Source organism: Corvus moneduloides, chromosome 2 (assembly GCF_009650955.1).
Source record: "Corvus moneduloides isolate bCorMon1 chromosome 2, bCorMon1.pri, whole genome shotgun sequence".
Taxonomy (NCBI): Eukaryota; Metazoa; Chordata; class Aves; order Passeriformes; family Corvidae; genus Corvus; species Corvus moneduloides.
In genome coordinates, this window is record NC_045477.1 from 9,491,397 (window position 1) to 9,512,424 (window position 21,028).

Here is a 21,028-nt window from a genome sequence, read left to right on the forward strand (position 1 = left end):
TGTCTTCTGAAATGTTTCTGTTCAGTGGCAGAAAGACCTATTTTGGCCAGTGGGAGTTGGAATATCCATTTCTTCAAAAATTATTCTAGTTGAGAGTAAGGATGTGGGAGAGGAGGAGAGCACACGTAGGTTGATATGGTTCCAGTAGTAACCAACACTGCTCAGTCTTGCCATTTGTGGCTGGCAGAAACACCTTAAAGCTCTAAGCAAATTTTGTTATTAACGGTGATGATTTAGAGGGATATTTAAATACATTTTTATTAAAATGTATACTTGTGTAAAGAGGATGTGCTGAAGCATGGTGGTGCTTTTGTTTGTGGTTCACTGAGCCATTTACCAATATCTATGAAATGAAAGTAATAGAAGATCAGTCTCCAGAGCAATAATGATCACTTCTTTTTGCTGAAACTTGAGTCCAGTCCAAGCAAAATTTGTGCTTTGCAAAGGAGGACTTGGTCAAGGTAGGAGAATAAAGACAGGAGAATAGTTCTATTGTGAATTTATCTGAGGAGTTTTATTTAAAAAAAAAAAAAGGGGTGGGGGGTAAAGCAGAAGAAAAGCAAGTTAGATAAAGGTCCAACCTATGGCAACTATGCTCAGTGGCAGTGAGGTGATGATGCCATTGTGAGTGCTGGAGGTTATGGGAAGGGGAGACAGCTTCTCTCAGGTAATGACTTCGGGTTTAATTGTTCATTATGAACAAGTTTCATGTGTTTGGCTGTTGTGTGATTCTTTTATAATGTTTAACTTGGGTTAATATTAGACAATCTGAGTCTTTAAGTTAGGAAGTCTGTAATAGTGATGTTGTAGGTACTTGTTCAATTGAAATGAGCCACCTGACCCATGTAATTTAATGGTAATGAGAAATCTAAGTTCATCTGCTGACAAGTTCTGCAAGACTGTACTTGTTTCTTAACAAAAATACAAGGATAACAAGTATTTATTAGTACTGTGCACAACTCTATTCCACAAGTCTGTTCTAACCCTATGAATGTTATTTGCAGTAAATTACTTGAAAATGGCTGTTGTTTGTTTCCATCGAGTTTCTTCAAGGATCACAGGCAAACAACCAAATTATAAATTCTTTCTGGGGTTCCTGTACTGATCTTCCTCATGACAATGTTACACTATCCCTGGGTTCTTGTTCTCCTGTCCCAGAGAATTGGTTGACCTGCTGTTCCTGCCGACAGTTCATGGGATTTCTTCGTCCTGCTAGATTTGGAAAGCTACTGTGCTAAATTCACTCATCTATGGCACTAAAATTAGCTACTGGGCATGATGACAGGAGCAATATGAAGACATAATAGATGTCTTTGTAGCTCCATCTTACGTCTTTTCCCCTTGTTTGTTTAAGCAGACATTATATTTTGGACATTGGTATGAAAAAAATGTATGGGTCTGATCTCTCTCTGCATTTGGTTCTACAGAACTGAGAAGGTCCTATAACAATTGTTTTGGGAGTGCTTTTGGGGAGGACAAGAAAAAATGTGGGTTTTTAAAGTATAAAGCTTTGGTGTAATGAATAAAAATCTTTTTTGCAGATAAGTGAATGCAGCAATTTGTTGACCTTAAAAATAGAAATGGAAAGTGTATAAAGGAAATTTTAGGGGTTTTTTTTAAAGGATTCCCTGTTGTGAATGTCTGTTCTTTTTTCAGCTGTGTGAAGACATCTTTCATCCTGAAAACAATACCTAATTATAATGCCATCTATCATATTCTGATTGAAACATCAACTTAAAAACATATTTACTTGGAGGAAAAAAGCTTTACTGTCACTAGGTTATGTTTTACTTTAGTAATGTTTACCTTTTATGATTTATAGAAATCTCTTAAGTTGTATGGATTACTATTCAATAGTAGTTTCTGGTGAACGTGTACAGGCTTCTTTGCAGAATTTCTTACAGAAGTTTGGTTTTGTAATACTCAGTGGAGGAAGGATACTAATTACTTCAAATTTTGAACAGGTCCTGTATTCAGTTGCTGGAATTTGTCTTTTCCTTCTCCCCCTCACATGAAATAATTCTTAGGAGTAGATTCCTTTTTCCAGGACTTAAACTTCAGTTCCTCTGGCTTATTGTCCCTAGTAGGGTACTGTCTTATCTACGCTGGAAACAATGCATTATTTGCCACTACAATTTTGTCTACCCCTGCAGGTTTTTTTTCACCAGTAGTTATTAATAGCATTATTAGCAGAGTTCTGTGTCAGTGGAGAGCCAGCATGCTGTGGGGTGAGTGACAGATATTTATAAGGAAGGGAGTCTTCCTAATGGGTGTGGGGGGGAAGGAGATTGTACATTAGCAAAGGAGAGCAGGTAAATTGTTGCAAAGAGAAGGGACTACAATGAGCAATATTAATAAGCGCGCAAAGCTTTAGACATTTGCATTCCCAGCAGTGTTTTGTGGAGATGGCCTCTTAAGCATTACTTGTCTTTTTACTTGCCATCCCCTGCTAATTCATTCTTGTCATTGTGAGAGCTTTTAACATAAAAGTAATGATTTTTAGTAATTCACTGTGGGCTTTATGACAGCATTAACAGGAAAATGGTCCTTTTTTTCCTCCTGAAGTATACGAAGAAAGGCTTTTTTCAAGGTCAGGGATGATCTCTACTATGGCGTAGTGCTATGTGTTTATATGAGCATTCCTTTTGCTTTTAAACATTAAAGACATTTACTTAAACTAGGATGGAAGACATTTTTGGGATCTGTTGCTTTGCTTTAAAGTAGTGATTAAGTTTGTGTTTAGTTATAAAGTTGGATTTATGGGTACATATCAATTCTACTGTCTGTGTCACCAACAAAGATTTTAAACAGCAGTCGGACCCCTGAGGAACATCACTGGTCACTACTTTCAATCTGGGCATTTAAACATTGACTGCAGCTCTTGATTGTGACCATCCAGACCATTCCTTATCCACCAAGAGGTCTATCTGTCAAATCCATGGCTCTCCAGCTCAGAGACAAGGATCTCATGTGGCACACTGTAAAATGCTTTGCACAAGTCAGGAAGATGACATCTCTTGTCCTTTCCTTGCCCATCACTGCTGTAAACCCCACTGTAGAAAGTCACCAAATTTGTCAGGAATGATTTGCCATTAGTGAAGCCATGTTGGTTGTCACCAATCACCTCCTTATTCTCCCTGTACCTTAGCATAGTTTCCAGGAGGATCTGCTCCATGATCTTGCCAGGCACTGACATGATACTGACTGGCCTGAGTTTCCCTGGTTCTCCCCTATTTCCCTTTTCAAAAACGAGGGTTGTTTCCCCTTTTCTAGTCAGTGGGAGCTTCAGTAGACTGCTGTATTCTCAAATATAGTGGCTTAGCCGCATCATCCACCAGTTCCCTTAGGACCCAAGGATGTATCTCATCAGGTCCCGTGGACTTGTGCACCTTCAGGTTTCTTTGACATTCTCAGACCTGGTCTTCTACAGTGGGTGGTACTTCATTCTCCCAGTCCCTGCTTTCACCTTCTGCAATTTAGTCACTGTGGCTGGAAAACTTGCAGGTGAAGACTGGGGAAAAAAAGGTTGTTGAGTTCCTCAGCCTTCTCCATGTCCTGGGTAGCCAGGTGTCCCATATTCGTCCTGAGGGGACTCAACATTTTTCCTAGTCTTTCTTTTATTGCTGATACACCTTAAAAGGTTTTTTTTTTGTTACTGTTGGTGTCCTGGGCCAGATTTGCTTCTGCCAGTGCTTTAACTTTCCTAATGATCCCTGCTTCCACCCTCACTAAGCTACCTGTCTGTGTTTGTCTGGGAGCTCCTTGTTCACCATGGAGACCTCCTGGCAATCTTCCCTGACTTTCTTTGTAGGGGTGCATTGTTCTTGAGCCTGGAGGAGGCAGTCCTTGAGCGTCTTCCAGCTCTCTTGGGCCCCTCTTCCCACCAGGGCTCTATCCCCTGGCACTCTGCCAAGGAGATCCTTGAAGATACCCTCTGCTCTCCTGAAGTCCAGGGTAGTGAGCACACTTCTCACCCTCCTTACTGCCCCAAGGATCTCAGACTCCACAATTTCATGGTCACTGCAGCCCAGGCTGCCTTTGAGCTTCACATTCCCCACATGCCTGCTATTATTCTTATGGTCTTGAGGACATTCTATCCACTAGCACATTCTGTAACTGCCTCAGACCTACCAGACTGGGTTTTGTAAAAAGTCACAACTGCTTTCTTCTAAAATTGGTGTTTTGATTGCTTTGGGTAAAATTGATTAATACCCTTAGTGCAGAAATTTCTCTATTTGCTGGACTTCTGTAATGGTTGATACAAACAGCCCCCCATCACCTTTCTCAAATCCTTCTTGGGAATAAGTATTCTTGTCTGGGTTTGAAGGAAAGGGCTTAAACACCCCAAAGACACCTGAAGTCTGTGGACTGCTCATTCCAGATGGAAGGAAGTGACTAATTTACCATTACTAAAGTGGCAAGGCATGAAGAAACGAGAGATTTGATTTTGGCTTGGTTAGGCAGTTTCACACCAAGCAGGCTAATTCTGCATAATTTTCTGCTTAGAATGTTAAAAAAATATATATGTTTTATAATGAGTCATTTTGTCTTTCCTCTGCACTCTGTAGGCATTACATGTACCTAGTAGAAAATCTAAATTATTTTATTTTTATATATAGACACTTAAAAAAAACATACTGCCAAGGCCATGCACCTGGTGTTTGCATACAGTGGTTCCCCTTAGGGGCATTATCATGAGAGGACATGGAGTGGCTTTTCACCACATCACTCTCGAGCTGAAAGAAGAACATGGGGTTGAGTGGCACACAATCTTTTGTGAGAGCTTTGAACTATCCTTGAAACCCAATGATAAAATACGGGATTTGGGCTGATGTATTTTAGAGACCTTTTTCTTCCCTTCTTCTAAGTCTTATGCACTGGTTTCTTCTTCATTTATTTTTTGTTAGATCATTATTTTCAAAGTTGATTAATTAACCCAGTTGCTCTCTTGATAGTGTTTCTCAGTGATCATGGTGTGCTGTGTTGGCAGATTGATGCAGTTGATGGAAATAAAGATTTCCAAGCCCTTCCCCGGTGTTTCCTACCTGATAGTCTTGATAGTGAGTGGTTTACCACTGTCCTTGTGAAGAATCAAATACTGTCTAATCTTGTGTCCTGTGTATCTTGACTACTTATAATTCACTTCTGTTTGTAAAGTCCTGCAGCTATTCCAGTGTGGTGTTCCTAATGCAGATATATCAGCTTATAAATACTTGCAGCAACCACAAAATTATAGAACAAATTAAGAGTAGAATTCCCGTGTAACACATAGAAGACTGACAATTTGCAGTACAGTCTCTCACAAAAAGATCCATTCATTTTTAATTGACTTTTTTTTTAGCACTGCTTAGCTTTTGTTTTTAATCAAAACACTAGAGGAGAATTGCCCATTTATTTAAAATAAGAATTTTAAAAGAGGGAAGATTAATTGTCATTAAAAATTCATTTAAACTGATAGATGTGCCATAATGCCTACTAATTAGTCACATAATGGTATATTAGAAAATAAAAAGATTGATATTAGGGTTTTACCTGTAGAGGAGGAACAACTGATGCCCGTTAATCAATTTAAACCCCTAACCATGTGTTTAATTCTCAGTCTTTGCAGAGGGTACTGGTGAGCAGCTGTGAGCCTCAAGGCCTAGTGGTTCTGTCTAATTAGTCCCACTGAAGACTTTCAGCTTTCAGGAAGCCTTAATTTAGGGTTTTGTTTCAAATAGCTCTTTACACAAAGTGGAAAAGTCTGTATACTGGTTGCTTTTTAACATTTGGAAACTATGCTGTAATTATAATCATGGTACAGAAAGAAAAAGCAGTTTAGCCTTGAAAACCCTGTTGCAAAAAAAAAAAAAGAATACTTAAAACCTTGGATAGTGCTTTGCAAGGATAAAAACAAACAAATCCTCTGGTTCCTTGTACCCACCTGCCCAGCCATGCTGGACAGGGCGGTAGCAGAGATGGATGTAGCTGCTTGAACAGTGTCAGTTTGTAGTGATATTTATATTACATGCTGGCAGTAAAGGTCCCAGCCAGCTTCCACCTCTCAGGAAGCACTGACCAAATCCTACATGGAGTAACTAACCATAGGAGAAAGGAGAGACAGAAGCAGGGCATGGAGGTGGTAATTAAAAGTAGTCCACTTTGCATTCTCCTCTCCAGTTTATTACAAATTTAGTGAACAGGTAGCTTCCTGCATACTAGAAGTATTACCATAATCCCAAGCAGAGATACTTGTACACAAGATAAAATTTGTTTCTTTATATGAATAAATACAAGTAGCTTTTTTTTTTTTTTTAATCAGCATTTCTACATCCTTGTAAAATACAGTTTAATTTTATAGAAGGGAAACTCCAAAATATAATCATACCTTATAGTCTTGCAGAATGGAGAGTGATAGCTTTCCTCAGCTGATGGAGCATACTTAGTTGAATTCTTTTAATCTAGCTGCCTGTTTTTATAGGTGGCTGCTACTGTTTTTCTACTTGCCTCCCTGTGTGGGGATATCTTAACTAGTGAAACAAGCCTTATGCAGAGTAGTAATCTCTTCTACCAGAACTATTGATAAAGTTGAAAAAAAAGAAAGATAACATTTCTGGGCACACAGATTCCTCTAAGGTTTATTCATTTCTGGCAATGACCTATTTTTTGCTGGTTGAACCCTCACCCCTGTCACAGGGATTGCTGCTAGAAGTAATAATAAAAGTAATTATTCTTTTCCCTTGTTTTCAAACAGCTATTCTCCTTAATAATTTTGAAGGCTTTGTCAGCATTTGCATTTATATGTGTAAACCACACAAACCTCTGCCTGCTTGCTTGTGGTGATGTTACATTATGCATTAAAATGCTCTCATATCATACAGCTCCATTCTTCTCATTTCACTTACTGGGTTTTTTTTTAATCTTTCTTGCACAGATCGACAGAACTCTTGAGGTCTGTGTCTTTTTCCATGCTTGAGTATTCCTCTGTGCTTTTGACTCAGCCTCATGGTTGTGTAGCACTATTTTTCTCTTACCTCTCCCTTCTCCTTCCTGTTTCCATTTATGACCACTGAATATTGATCTGTGTTTCTCTCTGATCCTTTCACCGGAACCCCTTATAATAGTTATTCAAAAGCTAATCGTTGAGTGAGCTATTAAAAAATAATTATAAAATAATTAAAATAATGGGAAATAGACCCCTGACTTTTTAAACTTAATCAAATAATTTAATTTTTAACTTTTTCTCCTACTGTTAATAATGTTCTTCATTTCCCTAAATCTTATCAACAACCATAAGCTACTGCCGTTTTTCAACTTTTTTTTGCATTCCATTCTGAGCTTCAGTAGACATTCAACAGCATTTTTGTTTATCTGTAGAGTTCTCACACTTAGCTTGCTATGTAAGGCATAAACATTGTCTTCATTAATGTTCTGGATATGTCAGAATTTGCTTTTAAGGGTGAAAATTGACTGAGGTGGGCTGCATTCCTCTAGGGATTTGTTACTAATCCTTTAAAAGGCCATTTCAAATATTTTGTTTTCTTTAAAGTATAAATTACTTCAGACAACTATCCCTTAAATTGTGGCTCACTACTTTGTCTTGAAAAAGTCAATAACTTGCTGAAAACTGGTGTTACTTAAATATCTTCCTTGAGTATGCTTACCATATAGAACATCTCAAAAGCTTTGCTTTACATGTTTAAATATACTAGGCTGAACACCTAGGCTATTAGCCACAAGTTTTCTGAAGAATTCACTATGAATATTCAGGAAAATAATCTGGTAATAATTCTTTTTCCCATTTCTTTCATCCAAAACAACTTGATAAATATGCATTTTTTTTGTGTGTCAATTTAATATAGAGGCCCTGTTTTCAGCCACTGTGGTGTATTCAGGTGGCTGTACAATTTTCACACAAGCAGAACTAAAATCCAGCTGGAAAGAGAAAAGGGTGGCAGAGACATTGGATGACTTTTTTGATGATTTTTCACCAGGTTTTCAGCAGTCCTGCTGTGGGGTAGGAATTCAGACTTGTAGATAGTAATGGTTCTTCATCCATCAGAGAAGAAAACTCGGTGCATGATAGTCTTCTGGGCCCATACTTTTGTACATTTAAGGAAGTCCTGGGATGTGGCTTTCTGCGTGTGATGCCATCCACCTGCAGCTGGATTCAACTGAGCATTGCAAAGTGATGCTTTATGCAAAGGTGTAAGTGGGAACAGTGGTAAAAGAAACAGCCATGTGGAAGATTTCAGGTTTGATTTTGGAACCAAAGAAACCTTTTGAAGGAACAAAAACCAAACCCAGTGGACTCCCCTTGTACTCAGCATCGGTGAGGTCACACCTTGAGTGCTGTGTTCAGTTTTGGACCTCTCAAGACAAAGAAACTGATGTGCTGGCATGAGTCCAGAGAAGGGCAGCAAAGCTTCAGGGAAGGGCCTGGTGCCCAAGTCTGATGGGGAGCAGCTGAGGGAGCTGGGGGTGTTCCGCCTGGAGAGAAGCAGCTCAGGGGAGACCTTATCCATCTGTAGAACTCCCTGACAGGAGGTTGTAGCCAGGTGGGGGTCAGTCTCTTCTCCCAGGTTACAATTGACAGGACAAGAGGACAGTTTCAAGCTGCACCCACGTAGGTTCAGGCTGGACTTTAGGAGGAATTTCTTCACTGAAAGGGCTGTTAAACATTGGAATGGGCTGCCCAGGGAGGTGGTGGAGTCACCAACCCTGGAGGTCTTCAACAAAAGACTACGTGCAGTGCCGTGGTCTGGTTGACGAGGTGGAGGTCGGTCCTAAGTTGGACTTGATGATCTCAGAGGTCTTTCCCAACCCAAAAGATTCTGTGATTGTGTGATTTTCTGGCCTTTTGAGGGACAAGAAATTCAATCACAGTCAAAGGGAAAACTTCACACTTTTTCTCGGCAAAATATTATTTTGATGGTATTGATGGATAGAAGTGGTCAAATTTTGCTGTTTTGACAAATCTTTGTATTTGGGAAAAGTAGGAATAAAAAAATATCTTCAGTCATCCTTCAGTGAATACACCATGTTGATTGCTATGCAGAGTAACTTGGGAGGAGGTATTTATTGCGTTTCTCTGAAAGCATGCTATCTTCCGTGCTTTTCATGCTTATTTCCTTAGCTTTATATTTGAATAAAAGTATGTATTAAAAAAAGGGTAGGGATAGACAAGTTTTCAGTAAGGGGTTATTTGATTTAAATTTTTTAAACTATGATAAAATAGTTCTAATTTATAGTGATCTGTACATTTTATGTAATTGTACACAACTCATTGAAAATTTTTTTTTTAATTTGGATGTAAACTTCCATCCTTGCTTTTGCAACTCAAACATGCCAATGTTGTTACATCAGTAACAACTTGTAATTCAAAATATCTGGACTTTTTTAATTGTCCAAACTTAATGTCATGCAAAAAGTCAAATGTATTAAATAGAGTGAAAGAAAGCTGTTTTAATTCAAATTTTTAGGCCATTAAAATAATATTAAGAATAGGGAAACTGAACTGCTTAATTATAATTCTTTTTGTTTCCTCATTAATAATTTCTAAATTAATTAATCACTGAGTATTTAAATTCAAACTTATTTCTCAGCTGGCATACATCTCCTGTAAATACCTAACATTAGGATTCATGAGGGCAGTTTTCATGTTTCATTCATTCATTCACCCTTGCATCTGAAACAGATTTACAATCATCTTAAAAAGTGTGATTTTGGACAGGTGTTTTGAATCATTATTTCTCTTTAAATCCAGTTTGGGAACAAGAAAAAAAAAGGCAGTATCAGTTGTATGAGATGTAGCAAAATGGGCCCAGGCACAGCCTAGGAGTGCTGTTGGCTGGGGTGTTACAATACTTGTGCTGTCTCAGAGTTGAGGAATGTTGCTGAGAAGAGAAAACCCCTGGTCCTATTGAGAATTGCTGTTTCTCTGGCTTCCCAATAGCCCTGGAGAAATGAGGATCCTTTTTCCCTTCTCTCAGCATCTCAGACATTTGAACATGCAGTTGATCAATATCAGATTCAATCTCACACTATCTGGAAGTGGAAATTAGTTTCGAAGGATGGTAGGAGGTGACTTTGAAAAGTCTGGAAGAATGTGGGGGCAACTCATCTGAAATACAACAAAGAGAAAGCATTGAGTTTTTGTGACTGCATGACTTTAGAAAAGAGTAACCCCCAAACCACATATATCTTTAGATCTTTTTTTTTTGGATGAGTATGATCATCCAAAAGGATATTTTGTGTTTTGTTTGTCCATATAGGTTAAGTTTTGGAATAAAATAGCCTAATATGCTGTAATCATGCCACAAATAGGTGAAATCTTTGACACTGATTACGGACAAACCTACAGGTGAAGTAAAAAATTTCTGCATCAGTATGTCTGAAATCTGATTTATCAACACAATACGAAGAAAATCTATACTATGTAAAACATATAACTATATTAATGTAATAATTGTTTATATAATGTATCTACATAATTTTGAGTTGTAGGCATTGTTACTCAATTGGAAGTTCGTTTGGCTCCTTCAGTGCAGCTACGAGTCCTCCTTTGGTTTGGTGCACTCTCATTGTTTTTCCTCAAGTTCTGTTTTCCTGTCCCAAATGGCAAACCAGTGACTCACAGCCAACGAGATACTCTTCTAGTCTGGGGTGGAACATGATCAAGGACAACGACTGAAGATAGAGGAGAGCCTGACTGCCTCTTCTTTGTTTCCTAATCCTCCCTCCCTCCCTGCTCAATAGAAAACCAAGCCCTGGGACTGGCAATTCTTATGTAACTCACACCAGCCTCAGTCCCTGCACTTTCCCATTTACTCTCTTGTCTCTTCCCAAGCTGCTGACAGCAGACCAGAGCTGTCAGTCCTGCCTTTGTAGGGAATGCCATCTGCCAGGGAAGGAGGAGGGCAGGGCAGAAGTGATTGCTCTGAGCTGTCTCAGATCTTCCCACTGTGTCCCCAGTCCTCTGTTTAACCAGTGGTCATTTTCAGTATCTTTCTAGCTCTGTTGTCCACAGAATTATTCAATTATCATCAAATCCTATTACTTTAATATAGTTCAAGTATCTGTTTCCCTAGTGGTCTTCCAGTGTCTCTTTACTTCAGCTCTACTTAACATTTGCATCCTTTCCATAATCCTTTGCCACTTCTTTTCCCTTACGCTCTTGAGAGCCATTGCAGGGCCTGTGCAGCTCCCACAGTGTCATGCTCTTTGTGTACCTGCCTGACCTCGCTGCCTCACTCATCCTGCAGTTTGGTGTGGTCATTGCCAGCTTGTCACATCCAAATCTCCAGAGACCAGCTTGCCTTCACATACAGCTCAGCCATTCTCAGTCTTGCTGCAATGCACTTCTCAGTGTCATCCCAGTGTGGAAAATATCTCCCAGCATCACTCCAGCCCTTTCAAAGACAAAAGGAGTAATGAAATAGGCTTTATTACCATTGTGCTTGGTTTTGTTTTTGAATATAGTGGAGTTGCTCACTGGGTCATAGTTAATTCTGCATTATTAATGAAGGTATTTCTGTAATTTCATTAACGTTTCCCTTAAGGGAAAATACTATTCCCAACTTAGCAGTTTGGTGTGGGATGTTGTTGTTTTTATTGAGGGAGTTTTAGTTTCAAAAGTCACTGCTCTAGATACTGATATCTCAGACTATTCCAGCATCCACCAAAGTCAGAAGAGATAAATACCATACCAGAAAACAAAACTGAGGGAAAGAAAAAATAAAACTGACCAGTTTCTTACCCTGGGAACATTAACTATTGCCTGGGGCTTTATGTAAATGTCAGCCTCTTACATGACGCAATATAAATATTATTATTTTAAATTTATATTCTAGTTAATTTAATGAATAACCAGGTCAGGACTTATTTATGCTAACTGCTGCACAAACCAGTAGCATGTGTTTGTGTAACAAAGATTGAGTGTAAAGCTGAGTCTCTTGAAAATAAGTGGTTTGTTCGAGAGCAATTTGGAAGAGTTGAATTTAATTTTGGATTAAGAAACTGAAGCATGACTCTTACTGTTGCCACTTCGGGCTCCTTTGTTAAAAGTGATTATTTCAGAGAGCAAGTCTCTCTTAGCATCCCCTGGGAAATATGTCTTTAGGAACTAAAATGGAGACTCAGTGTTAATATCTGAGCAATGCCGTATTTGCCAGGTTTTTTTCCCCATTCCCACCAGGCACAGTATTTAAATAACTCTAAGATAATATACCTCTTTCCAGAAGACTTTTTGCCTTGACACTTACGGCTTTTTCTGACGTAATCACATATGTCCAGAATTACTGCAGAATAAGGAACAGAAACAAACCATTTACACCAATGATATATAAACTTCTTAAAAAATTATCTTTTGTCTTTGTTTATTTAGCCTATTGCTACAATACTGCAACTAGCTCCTGTTCAGTTGACCAGGTCATGAATATTGTGCAAATTGAATGTCTCTAGCTTCCAGTGTTTGGGTTACATCTCTCAGTGTAAGAGCCAGGCACGAGATCAGTCTGGATTTGAGGCATTTTTAGTACAGCTCCCGTTTAATCTCTTATTTCAAAGAGACAGACAGACGTGGCTTAAAACTCCAGGCGCTCTGTCATTACCCTGGGTTTTTTTCCAGCCAAAAGTGTACAGTAAATTATTGGTTTCTGACATCTCCTGATAGTGTGGTTGCTATGACAGAAATGCAATTGTAATTCATGGTGTCTTAACCTTGAAGTGTTTTTTGTTGCTGTCTTTTTAAGCAGGAAAAACATTTTGTGGGTGTCTACAAATTTATTTTAAAAACCATGGCCCACATTTTGTAATCAGATTTCATATTTAAAGTACAACTTGCTTTACCCCAAAATATCCCTTAGTGGAAGAAATAATTAAAAGGAAAATATTTTAATAATTTCATCTATTATTAGGAACAGAAATTTCAGTAGCGATTAAGGGAGGGAAACAAAAGGATTCCTTGACATATTGATGTAAACTGAGATAAGAACAACTTCTTTTTCAGGGAACATCAGTGTGGTTTCCTGGTGGGAGTGATCAGGTAGTGTTCAGGGCTTTTCTTTTCAGTTACATCTTGCTCACCTCTTTTCCTCTGTGTTCTCAGCAAAAGAAATGGGGCATTTCTCTTCATTGGGAAGATGTAGGGAAATTGCAGGTTCTCCTGATCCAAAGTCAGAGCCTTGCTTGTCACATTTTATGATATCTGTTGAAAAGAGCTGGACCTATTCCCAGATCAGTATTTAGAACCATTTACCATGTCTTGAAATGCATTTCAATAATCCTGTAGTCCCGGGTAGGCATTAATCAGCTGATGCGACAGTGCTGTTACATTCCAACTATGCCTTTTCCTCCTTAGTGTGCGAATACTCTCTCACTTGCAGGTGAACATTTTTGTTTGTAAAGGTGGCATCCTTTTGAAAGAGTTTTGGAAATGTTCACAGTTATGACTGTGCAAAATAATGGCAGGATTTAGGTAAAAAGTGTAACTTTGTTTTTCTAGAATATATGTTTAATGCTCTGCTGTTAGAAATGAACAGCTGTTGTAAATAAAACTCTGTCAAAGACCTACTTCCTCAGTCCAAAGTGACACCAGTGCTATTCTCCAATCAGTGTTTCAGAAATATCAGTTAAATGCAGTTTTTACTCTTTTGCTTTATAGCAAAGTAGAATTAGACAGTGAAATTTCTCTTCCAATGCAGCTGACTACTTTGGGAAAATTCAAATAGGCCCAGCATCACTGTCTTTATTAATTACTTCATATCTTTGGTTATGAAGGTACGACTGCAACACCTGAAAAGGAAATGTCAAAATGGTTGCTTTTTGATATGTGATGTTCTTGTAGACATCAAAGCTCAGGAAATCAGGTGTTTTATTGAAGCTGCACAAGGGTAGTATACAAAGCATAGGAATATTAAAAGAATGGAGAAGTTGAGAGAAAGAAAATGAATGGGACAAAATCTCAGTGGATCTTCCTACTTCTGTTGTTTCTCCTTGAAAATTATTTGTTGTCTGTGCAACAAGGCAAACCCAGTAGGTTAGGTTAGCTGCAGGTATAGGGGTGGAAAAGCCACTTTCAGAAAAGTACTTTGATTTATCTTGTAGTTATTTTTTGCCCTGTAGCATGATGTGATATTGGTTTGCAGTGTGTGCTTGAAATGGTACTCAAAGTCTGCTTGCCTCTGGAGTGTATATGGTTTGGGTTTTCCATCTTCAAAAAGGAGAAACTCAAACTAGAATTTAAGACAACGAAAAGGGGGAGCAAATCTTATGAGGGGAAAACCAGATGAAATTAGGTTTGTGACTTTTAAGAGCAGCAGCAACACAGAATCCAAGAGGATGGTAAAAAAGGAAAAGGTTGCAATTGCATGTCAAAGGCATAAAATTTCAAGAAGTTTGTGGAGAGATCTGAATTATAGGGCACTTTATAATTATAATTCAGCACAGGGAGAACGAGATATTTACTATTTGGGGATATGTTTAACCTGAGGATTAGGCAAAGATTTCTAACCACTAGAGTGAGAGACTTATGGAACATCTCTCCAGTCAACTTACATAAAACCACAAAGATACTCCCCTCCACTTCCTGAAAAGTTTCTGAAATATGTTAAGTTAGTACAGGAAACACTGGGGAATTGGGGAAACTCTTAGGTTCTAAATAAGTATAATTGTTTGCAAGGATCACCTAACACTGCTGTTTAACTTGTGGTTTTGTTTGTTAGCATTTTACTAATAACTTTGATAGCAATTAGGCCAGTTACTCAGATCTTACATAGGGTTTCAGTAATGAGAAAAAAAGAGCAAGGTTCTCGTGCTTTGAAAATCAGTGTTAATGCTGTATTTGTGCAGTGGAAAAGAACTTGGGCCAAGACTATACTGGCCCTCAGGAATTTGGCTAAGGATGCAGTCTGTCACACAGTATTTTATAATACTTATGATAAATTACTATTTAGATATATAGATCTTGGGAAATGAGGTTTTCCATATGCATATGAGCTCAGGTTTAGATGGACTGATGCAGTTTGTTCCAATAGCACAAAACTTTTTTGTTTTCCCCCTGAAGGAGAAAGTGTTTGTACACAAGGGGTACACAGTGTTTGAACCCCTGGTAGCAGCAGCTTTCATATTTAAATACACTCTCTGCTGTTTTTCAGTAAGTTTTGTTTGCATATGCTACCAACAAGAAGTTTTAAGGTGGGAATAAAGGCAAATCTTAGCTTCTGTGAGTTTGCTATTCATTTAATGCAAGTTGTCTTTGAACCTTCACATCTGTTTATGTCATTGTTTGAATTCTTGTAAAAAGTGTTGTGACACAGTCCAAGAAACTGGGAACATGATTTCATATAATTGTTCTTTTAAGTAGCAGCATGAAATAATTAGTATGGCATGCTTTAATTGGTGGCATCCAGTTGACTTTTTATGAAATACTTGAATTGTAATAAAAGCAGAGAACACAAGTTGGTTAGTTCCTATAACCCAGTGCTGTCATCTTTGGGGGAAAGAAAAAGCAGCTCTGTTGTATTTTTAATGGCAGATCCAGTATGTATTAGGTGCTCAGCTTCTAGAGGTGGTTTTTTTTTTTTTTATCAAATATCCTCTGGGAAGGATTTTTGACAGGAAAATTACAGGATTGGTGCCCACTCTAAGATTTATGTTGATAATTGAAGCTGCTTCTTCTCAATAAAACGTAAATGCAGCTTAAATAACTAGCTAAAAGAAAAGAAAGATTAAAAAAAGAAAAAGAAAAATGTGTAGATATGTAGAAAGATTGTAACTTGCCTGTCAAGGCCATTATACCCCTCAGGCAGTTGTCACTGAATCTGTGGTTAATGCTCACTATGTGCCAGTCAACTAATCATGCTACTTTTGTCCCTTCCCGATTTAAGCAGTTTTATGAAATTTGCTAGAGAAATGTTACTTTATAAAATGCTAAGATTAAAAAAAAAACCCCATTAATTTAGTGGACATTTCTGTCATTTATCTTCTCCAGTAATATCCAGCAAAGATAAAAATATATATGAGCATTCCTGGATGATCCTGAAGGATTTTTTTTTCCCCCCGCTTAGGGTTTTGAATCTCAGTTTTCAAGAAAGTTTAGAGGTCAGTCTTTATGCTTTCATTCTGTACAGTACTTGAAGTACATGTACAGCCAGTTAAATGTCAGTGTGGAAAGCTTGCATACAATATGTCTGAAAATGGTATTTCATTTATTTGTGGTCTGGGCCAGGCTGGAAGAAACAATAGGAGGCTTGTACTGTATTGTGTGCTGGCTGGCTAGCATTGCCTGTGAAAATACAAACATGGTACATATGAGCATATGTCAAAACTTTGGTTTTTAAACGAATTCTTAACTGCCTTTAAACATCTTACATTGAAATTGGCTTTTTATTTTTCCAGAGTGACTTAGAGCAATTGATTTTAGCTCTGTAATCCTTTGTTTCTATGCCTTTCCTTGGGAGTTACATAGGAAGAGAGTAAAAATACAAACAAAATAAGGTTTTTAATCGCTCTCTAGGCATTTCTACCTTGGAAAGAGGGATTTGAAATTGGCGAGCCCAAATGTGAGGGCAGAAGTATTGAATGAGGGGCTTTTCACAAAAGCTGTGTAAAAGTTCAGGATGAATGGACACAAATGCAGCTTTGCAGTGACTGGGACGTGTTCTCTGGGAACACAGAAGTATATTAGAGGCTTTTTTAGCTGCTGCAAAAGGCCAGTGCTGGTAGGCACAATTTTCTTTACTTGTGCTCTTAGCTCTCCTTTCACTGGGTTTGGCCTGTGCCAAACCTCTTGGAGATGCTGCTTAAAATCTGGGTTTGGAGCGATGTGCAGACTTGGGCTGTGCAGGGGTGTGTAGCCAGCAAAAGGGTTTGGAAGCTCCTTGCCTCTGTTCTCTCTACCCAAACCTTATCTGAAGAGTAGGTTTATTGCTGTTTGAAATGTTTTGTATTTAATGATCTGTAATGTTCATGTAAAACTACCCTGTTTTACTACATACAGAATGCAAATGTATTTCAGTGTAGTCTGGCCATACTGTGAGAGATTTGAGAGTGTGTGGCAGTGCTAGCTGATTAGTTTAACATATAATTATCTTGAGATGAAGAAAATGTGAAATAAAATGAAAATTGTACATTTTAGAATATTTTCATTTCATATACATAAATATATATATGTATATATATGGGACATATTTGGCATATATTTAAAACAGAAGTCCCTTGACCACTCCTCTTCTTGTCTCCCTTCCCTGTTTCCATATCAATTTATGGTCTATTAACCTGCAGTGAATAGATCTTGTGTTTCTTTCTGGTGCTTCGCAGCTGTTCAAACCCCATGTTATTAATGTTAATAAAGAATCTTGGCATCTGAGATTTTAATAATCAGGAATTAGTGACCCAAGAGACTAATTTTTATCCATGGCAAAGTTGTGCTTAGAGAAATAAGGAAAACAGTAATTTGAATATGAGTCAACATTTTAAAACCCTGAAAGTTTTGATAGCTGTTTATTCCCAGTTTGGAATTCTTGAGTACCCAGTTGGTTGTTATGTTCATCTGTAGTATATATCTATGAAGACTGTTATTGTTTGTTGGTTGGGGTTTTGTTTTGTTTTGTTTGGCTGGTCTTTTTTGGTTGTTTTGTTCATTTTTGGGTGGTTTTGGTTTGTTTTTTTTTTTTTTTGATATGCCAGTTATCAGCTTGAATTTTGAAATAGTTTGAAATGGAATGCTTTTCTAGAAGAGCATCTTGTTTAGGAGTAGCTTGTCTGGAAGAGTATCTTCTTTGTTTGTAGCTTTTCTTCTGGATACTCTTGTCTCAGTTTTTTCTAGGTTGGAGATATCTAGAATTTTATAAAGTAAAATTTTCCTTGATGCAGGAGGCATAAGAAGCCCTCAGGCCCTCCATGCATTTACATCTCTATGCACTACGTAACAGGGAACTTCAGAGTGAAATAAAGTAGTAGTAGTAGTGAAATAAAGCAACTTTGTGGGCAGTAGAAATGTTAAGTTACTCTGTAGACGCTGCATGAATTAATGGCCTTTTTGAAAGGCTGCATGAGGTTGGCTATGGCTTTGGGTTATGGATTAGAGCAGTTCCAGTTCTGCTGGTTGAGATGGTCTGATCTCTGTGGAGTATCTGTAGGACTAGTTTTTGTAATTCTAGATATGCATATGCATGTATGTATAAATTTATGTACATGAATAGATCCATGTAAAGATTGATGTGATTTAGGAATATGGCAGTTCACTAACATAAGTCCCCTGTTGAAAAAATGCTTTTGAACATACTCACCTGGGAGAACCTTGCACACAGTGAAGTGCATTTTTCTTTTGTACACTTCGGGATGTTAATAGCTGCTCTTATCAAATGCTATGCTACGAGACCGTGACTGTACCTGGCAGTGATTCCCTAAGAAAACTTTACATTTTTACCTTGCAGGTTCCCGTCTTCGACAGGAAGATTTCCCACCTCGAATTGTGGAACACCCCTCCGATTTGATTGTTTCCAAAGGAGAACCAGCCACTCTGAACTGCAAAGCAGAGGGAAGGCCGACCCCCACCATCGAGTGGTACAAGGGGGGCGAGCGGGTGGAAACGGACAAGGATGATCCGCGCTCCCACCGGATGCTGCTGCCCAGCGGATCTTTATTTTTCCTGCGCATCGTGCACGGGCGCAAGAGCCGGCCGGATGAAGGGGTCTATGTGTGTGTGGCAAGGAATTACCTCGGGGAAGCTGTAAGTCACAATGCATCACTGGAGGTGGCAAGTAAGTACATTCCCCCCCCCCCACTCTTTGGTAAGAGCCGCTTGCTTTGATGTTACTTGAAGATAAAAATAAGTGTGAGCTGCCTCTGAGGCAGTGACTTAAAAGCAATGAAGGAATTACACGGTTAATTATTATTTATACTGAGATAGGAAAATAGGAGAGTCAGAAGATGTATCATAGCACTGGAGAAGTTCAGATGATTTTGTGCTCACTACTTTTATGCTTCCATGAAATTATGATTGCTTACTGTTTGTAACATCCTGTACACTTAGTTTCAATTTATACATGTTTTTTCCTCTCCAGATAACCATGCAATTTACAGTGTGTAATAGGAGGTAGGATAGCCACGATTTGATCTAACAGGGTAATTGTTGTTGCACAAATAAACACTAGGAAGAATGGCAGATTTAGAAACAATTTTTTTTTTTTTTTCTCTGAAGGAACTGGCCCACAAAATTATCTTTCTGGTTTTAAGTATTTGGCCAACGGAAGGAGCAGTCAAGTATGTTCGCATCACTTTGTAATGCTTATCTCTTCCTGTGTATCCTTTAAACTCTACTTGTTTTAGAGGAAGAGAGTGTGCATTAAAGTGGTTTAAGCATTTGTATGGAGGGCCAAGTGTAGGTCAAAAAAAATCAGTTTTGGGGGTTACTGAAGTATGAGAGGAAACCTTGCAATTCAAAGTTAGGTATCTGTTTTGAAGTGGCTTTTATAGGCTTCCTTTGTAATGTGTAGCAATTCACCTGGTGTCCTGTTGAAGAGCAGCACAGAACTGGGTGAGTCACTCTGAAAACAGTGATCTCTGTTGACTGAATGATTCATGTTGTTAACTAGCTCTGAAGAGGCTCTTATCTCTTAGATACGTTAAGTGCCACCCTTGGTGTATAATTTTGGAAGAAAGGTTAAATTTTCATAAGTCTCACCGAAGGCCAAGGAATAAACTATAAATTTGTGCATTTGCTTGAGCCCTCCATCTAGTCTTGCATATTTAAGACAATCCCAAGGACTTTAATAACTACACCAGAAGGATTTCAAGCTTCACATATAACAAAGTGGATATACATGACTAAGATCATGCTGTTTCCTCGTTAACCACTTCTAGTGATAAAAGTAATCAGTGTCTGGGTAGCTGGAAGGATGCTTATCCAGTAAAAGTGTAATCTTGTTAAGTGTAATTTTGAGTGGGCATTTAATGTCTAAGATCTTGATTTTTATCTAATTGCTATTTCATTTATAGCACTTCATGTTGGTTCTTAGAATGGGTTTTAATGTTCTGTGCTTATTTCACATTCTTTTGGTTTGTGATGTACCTTGAAGCAATGTGTGAAATACACGTAGTGTTTCTGTGTCTTCGACAACTTTTCATCAGAACCCAGAAACGTGAGGTGGACTCTTCAATGGCTGATGCACTGTGGCATGCAGCAATTCAACTGGTACATAATTGTTAAATGTGTTTGTCACCCCTGGCTCAAGTAATTTTCATGTGATTATACTACAGTCTGACCAACAGGATCTGAATGCAAAATACCGATATTGTCACAAGTTTTTTGAGAGTTTCTGCCAACACTCAAGACAAAAAAGTATCTTCTTACAAGCATGTAAATGTACACCATTTAACAATAGTGTAGCAGTAAATTCTTAATCCACCTCAAAGTGGATCTCACTAGCTCTTGTATGAAGGGGTAGTATCAAAAAATAACCACCAACAGTGCTGTCAGGGAAAAAAGAAAATCACAATTAATATTTGGAAATAAAATTTGTAGGTATTATGGCATACAGTTTTAATTGCATACCAGGACACCATAGACAAAGAATTTTAACAGTAAAGGTTATTATTTTAGTAGAAAAGGTAGTGATGTGACAGTGCAATAGCACCAAAACACTTTAAATAGCGCAGAAGAGGTGAGGAACAAGGAAAGAGTTGAAGGCTGCTGGAATAAATTTGCATTAAATTAAAAAGCTCTGCATTATAGGGGTAATGCTATCGTCATTATAAACTGGAGCTAGGTTCACAGCGGATTGCTGCAAATCAGCAAACTGCTCTGATTAGTTCTCAGCACACCTGTTCTGAGCACCAGAGCATTTACATTTGTATACCTCTAGTCATACACAGTTGCTGGTTTAGAAATCCTTATGTTACAGTTTAATTTTTGTATGTTTACAGAGCCAAATTGCCTTTATTTGATGTCTACTTTCCACAAAGTACAGAAGATCATTGAGTACTCGTTATTTGCTTTGATGCTGCAATTTTACCCAAAAACCTTTTGTGAAACAGGAAACAGCAT

At 38.2% G+C, this 21,028-nt stretch overlaps 1 protein-coding gene across 8 annotated transcripts in view; it reads left to right on the top strand.

Annotated features, from left to right (window-relative positions):
• The window catches only part of ROBO1 (roundabout guidance receptor 1), a 701,856-nt gene that overhangs the window by 430,929 nt on the left and 249,899 nt on the right, over positions 1-21,028 (top strand). For all 8 annotated transcript variants that reach the window (XM_032096989.1, XM_032097028.1, XM_032097020.1 and 5 more), the window contains one exon: positions 18,417-18,743. In XM_032096989.1, the coding sequence (XP_031952880.1) occupies positions 18,417-18,743 (327 nt within the window). The remainder of the gene's footprint in view (positions 1-18,416; positions 18,744-21,028) is intronic.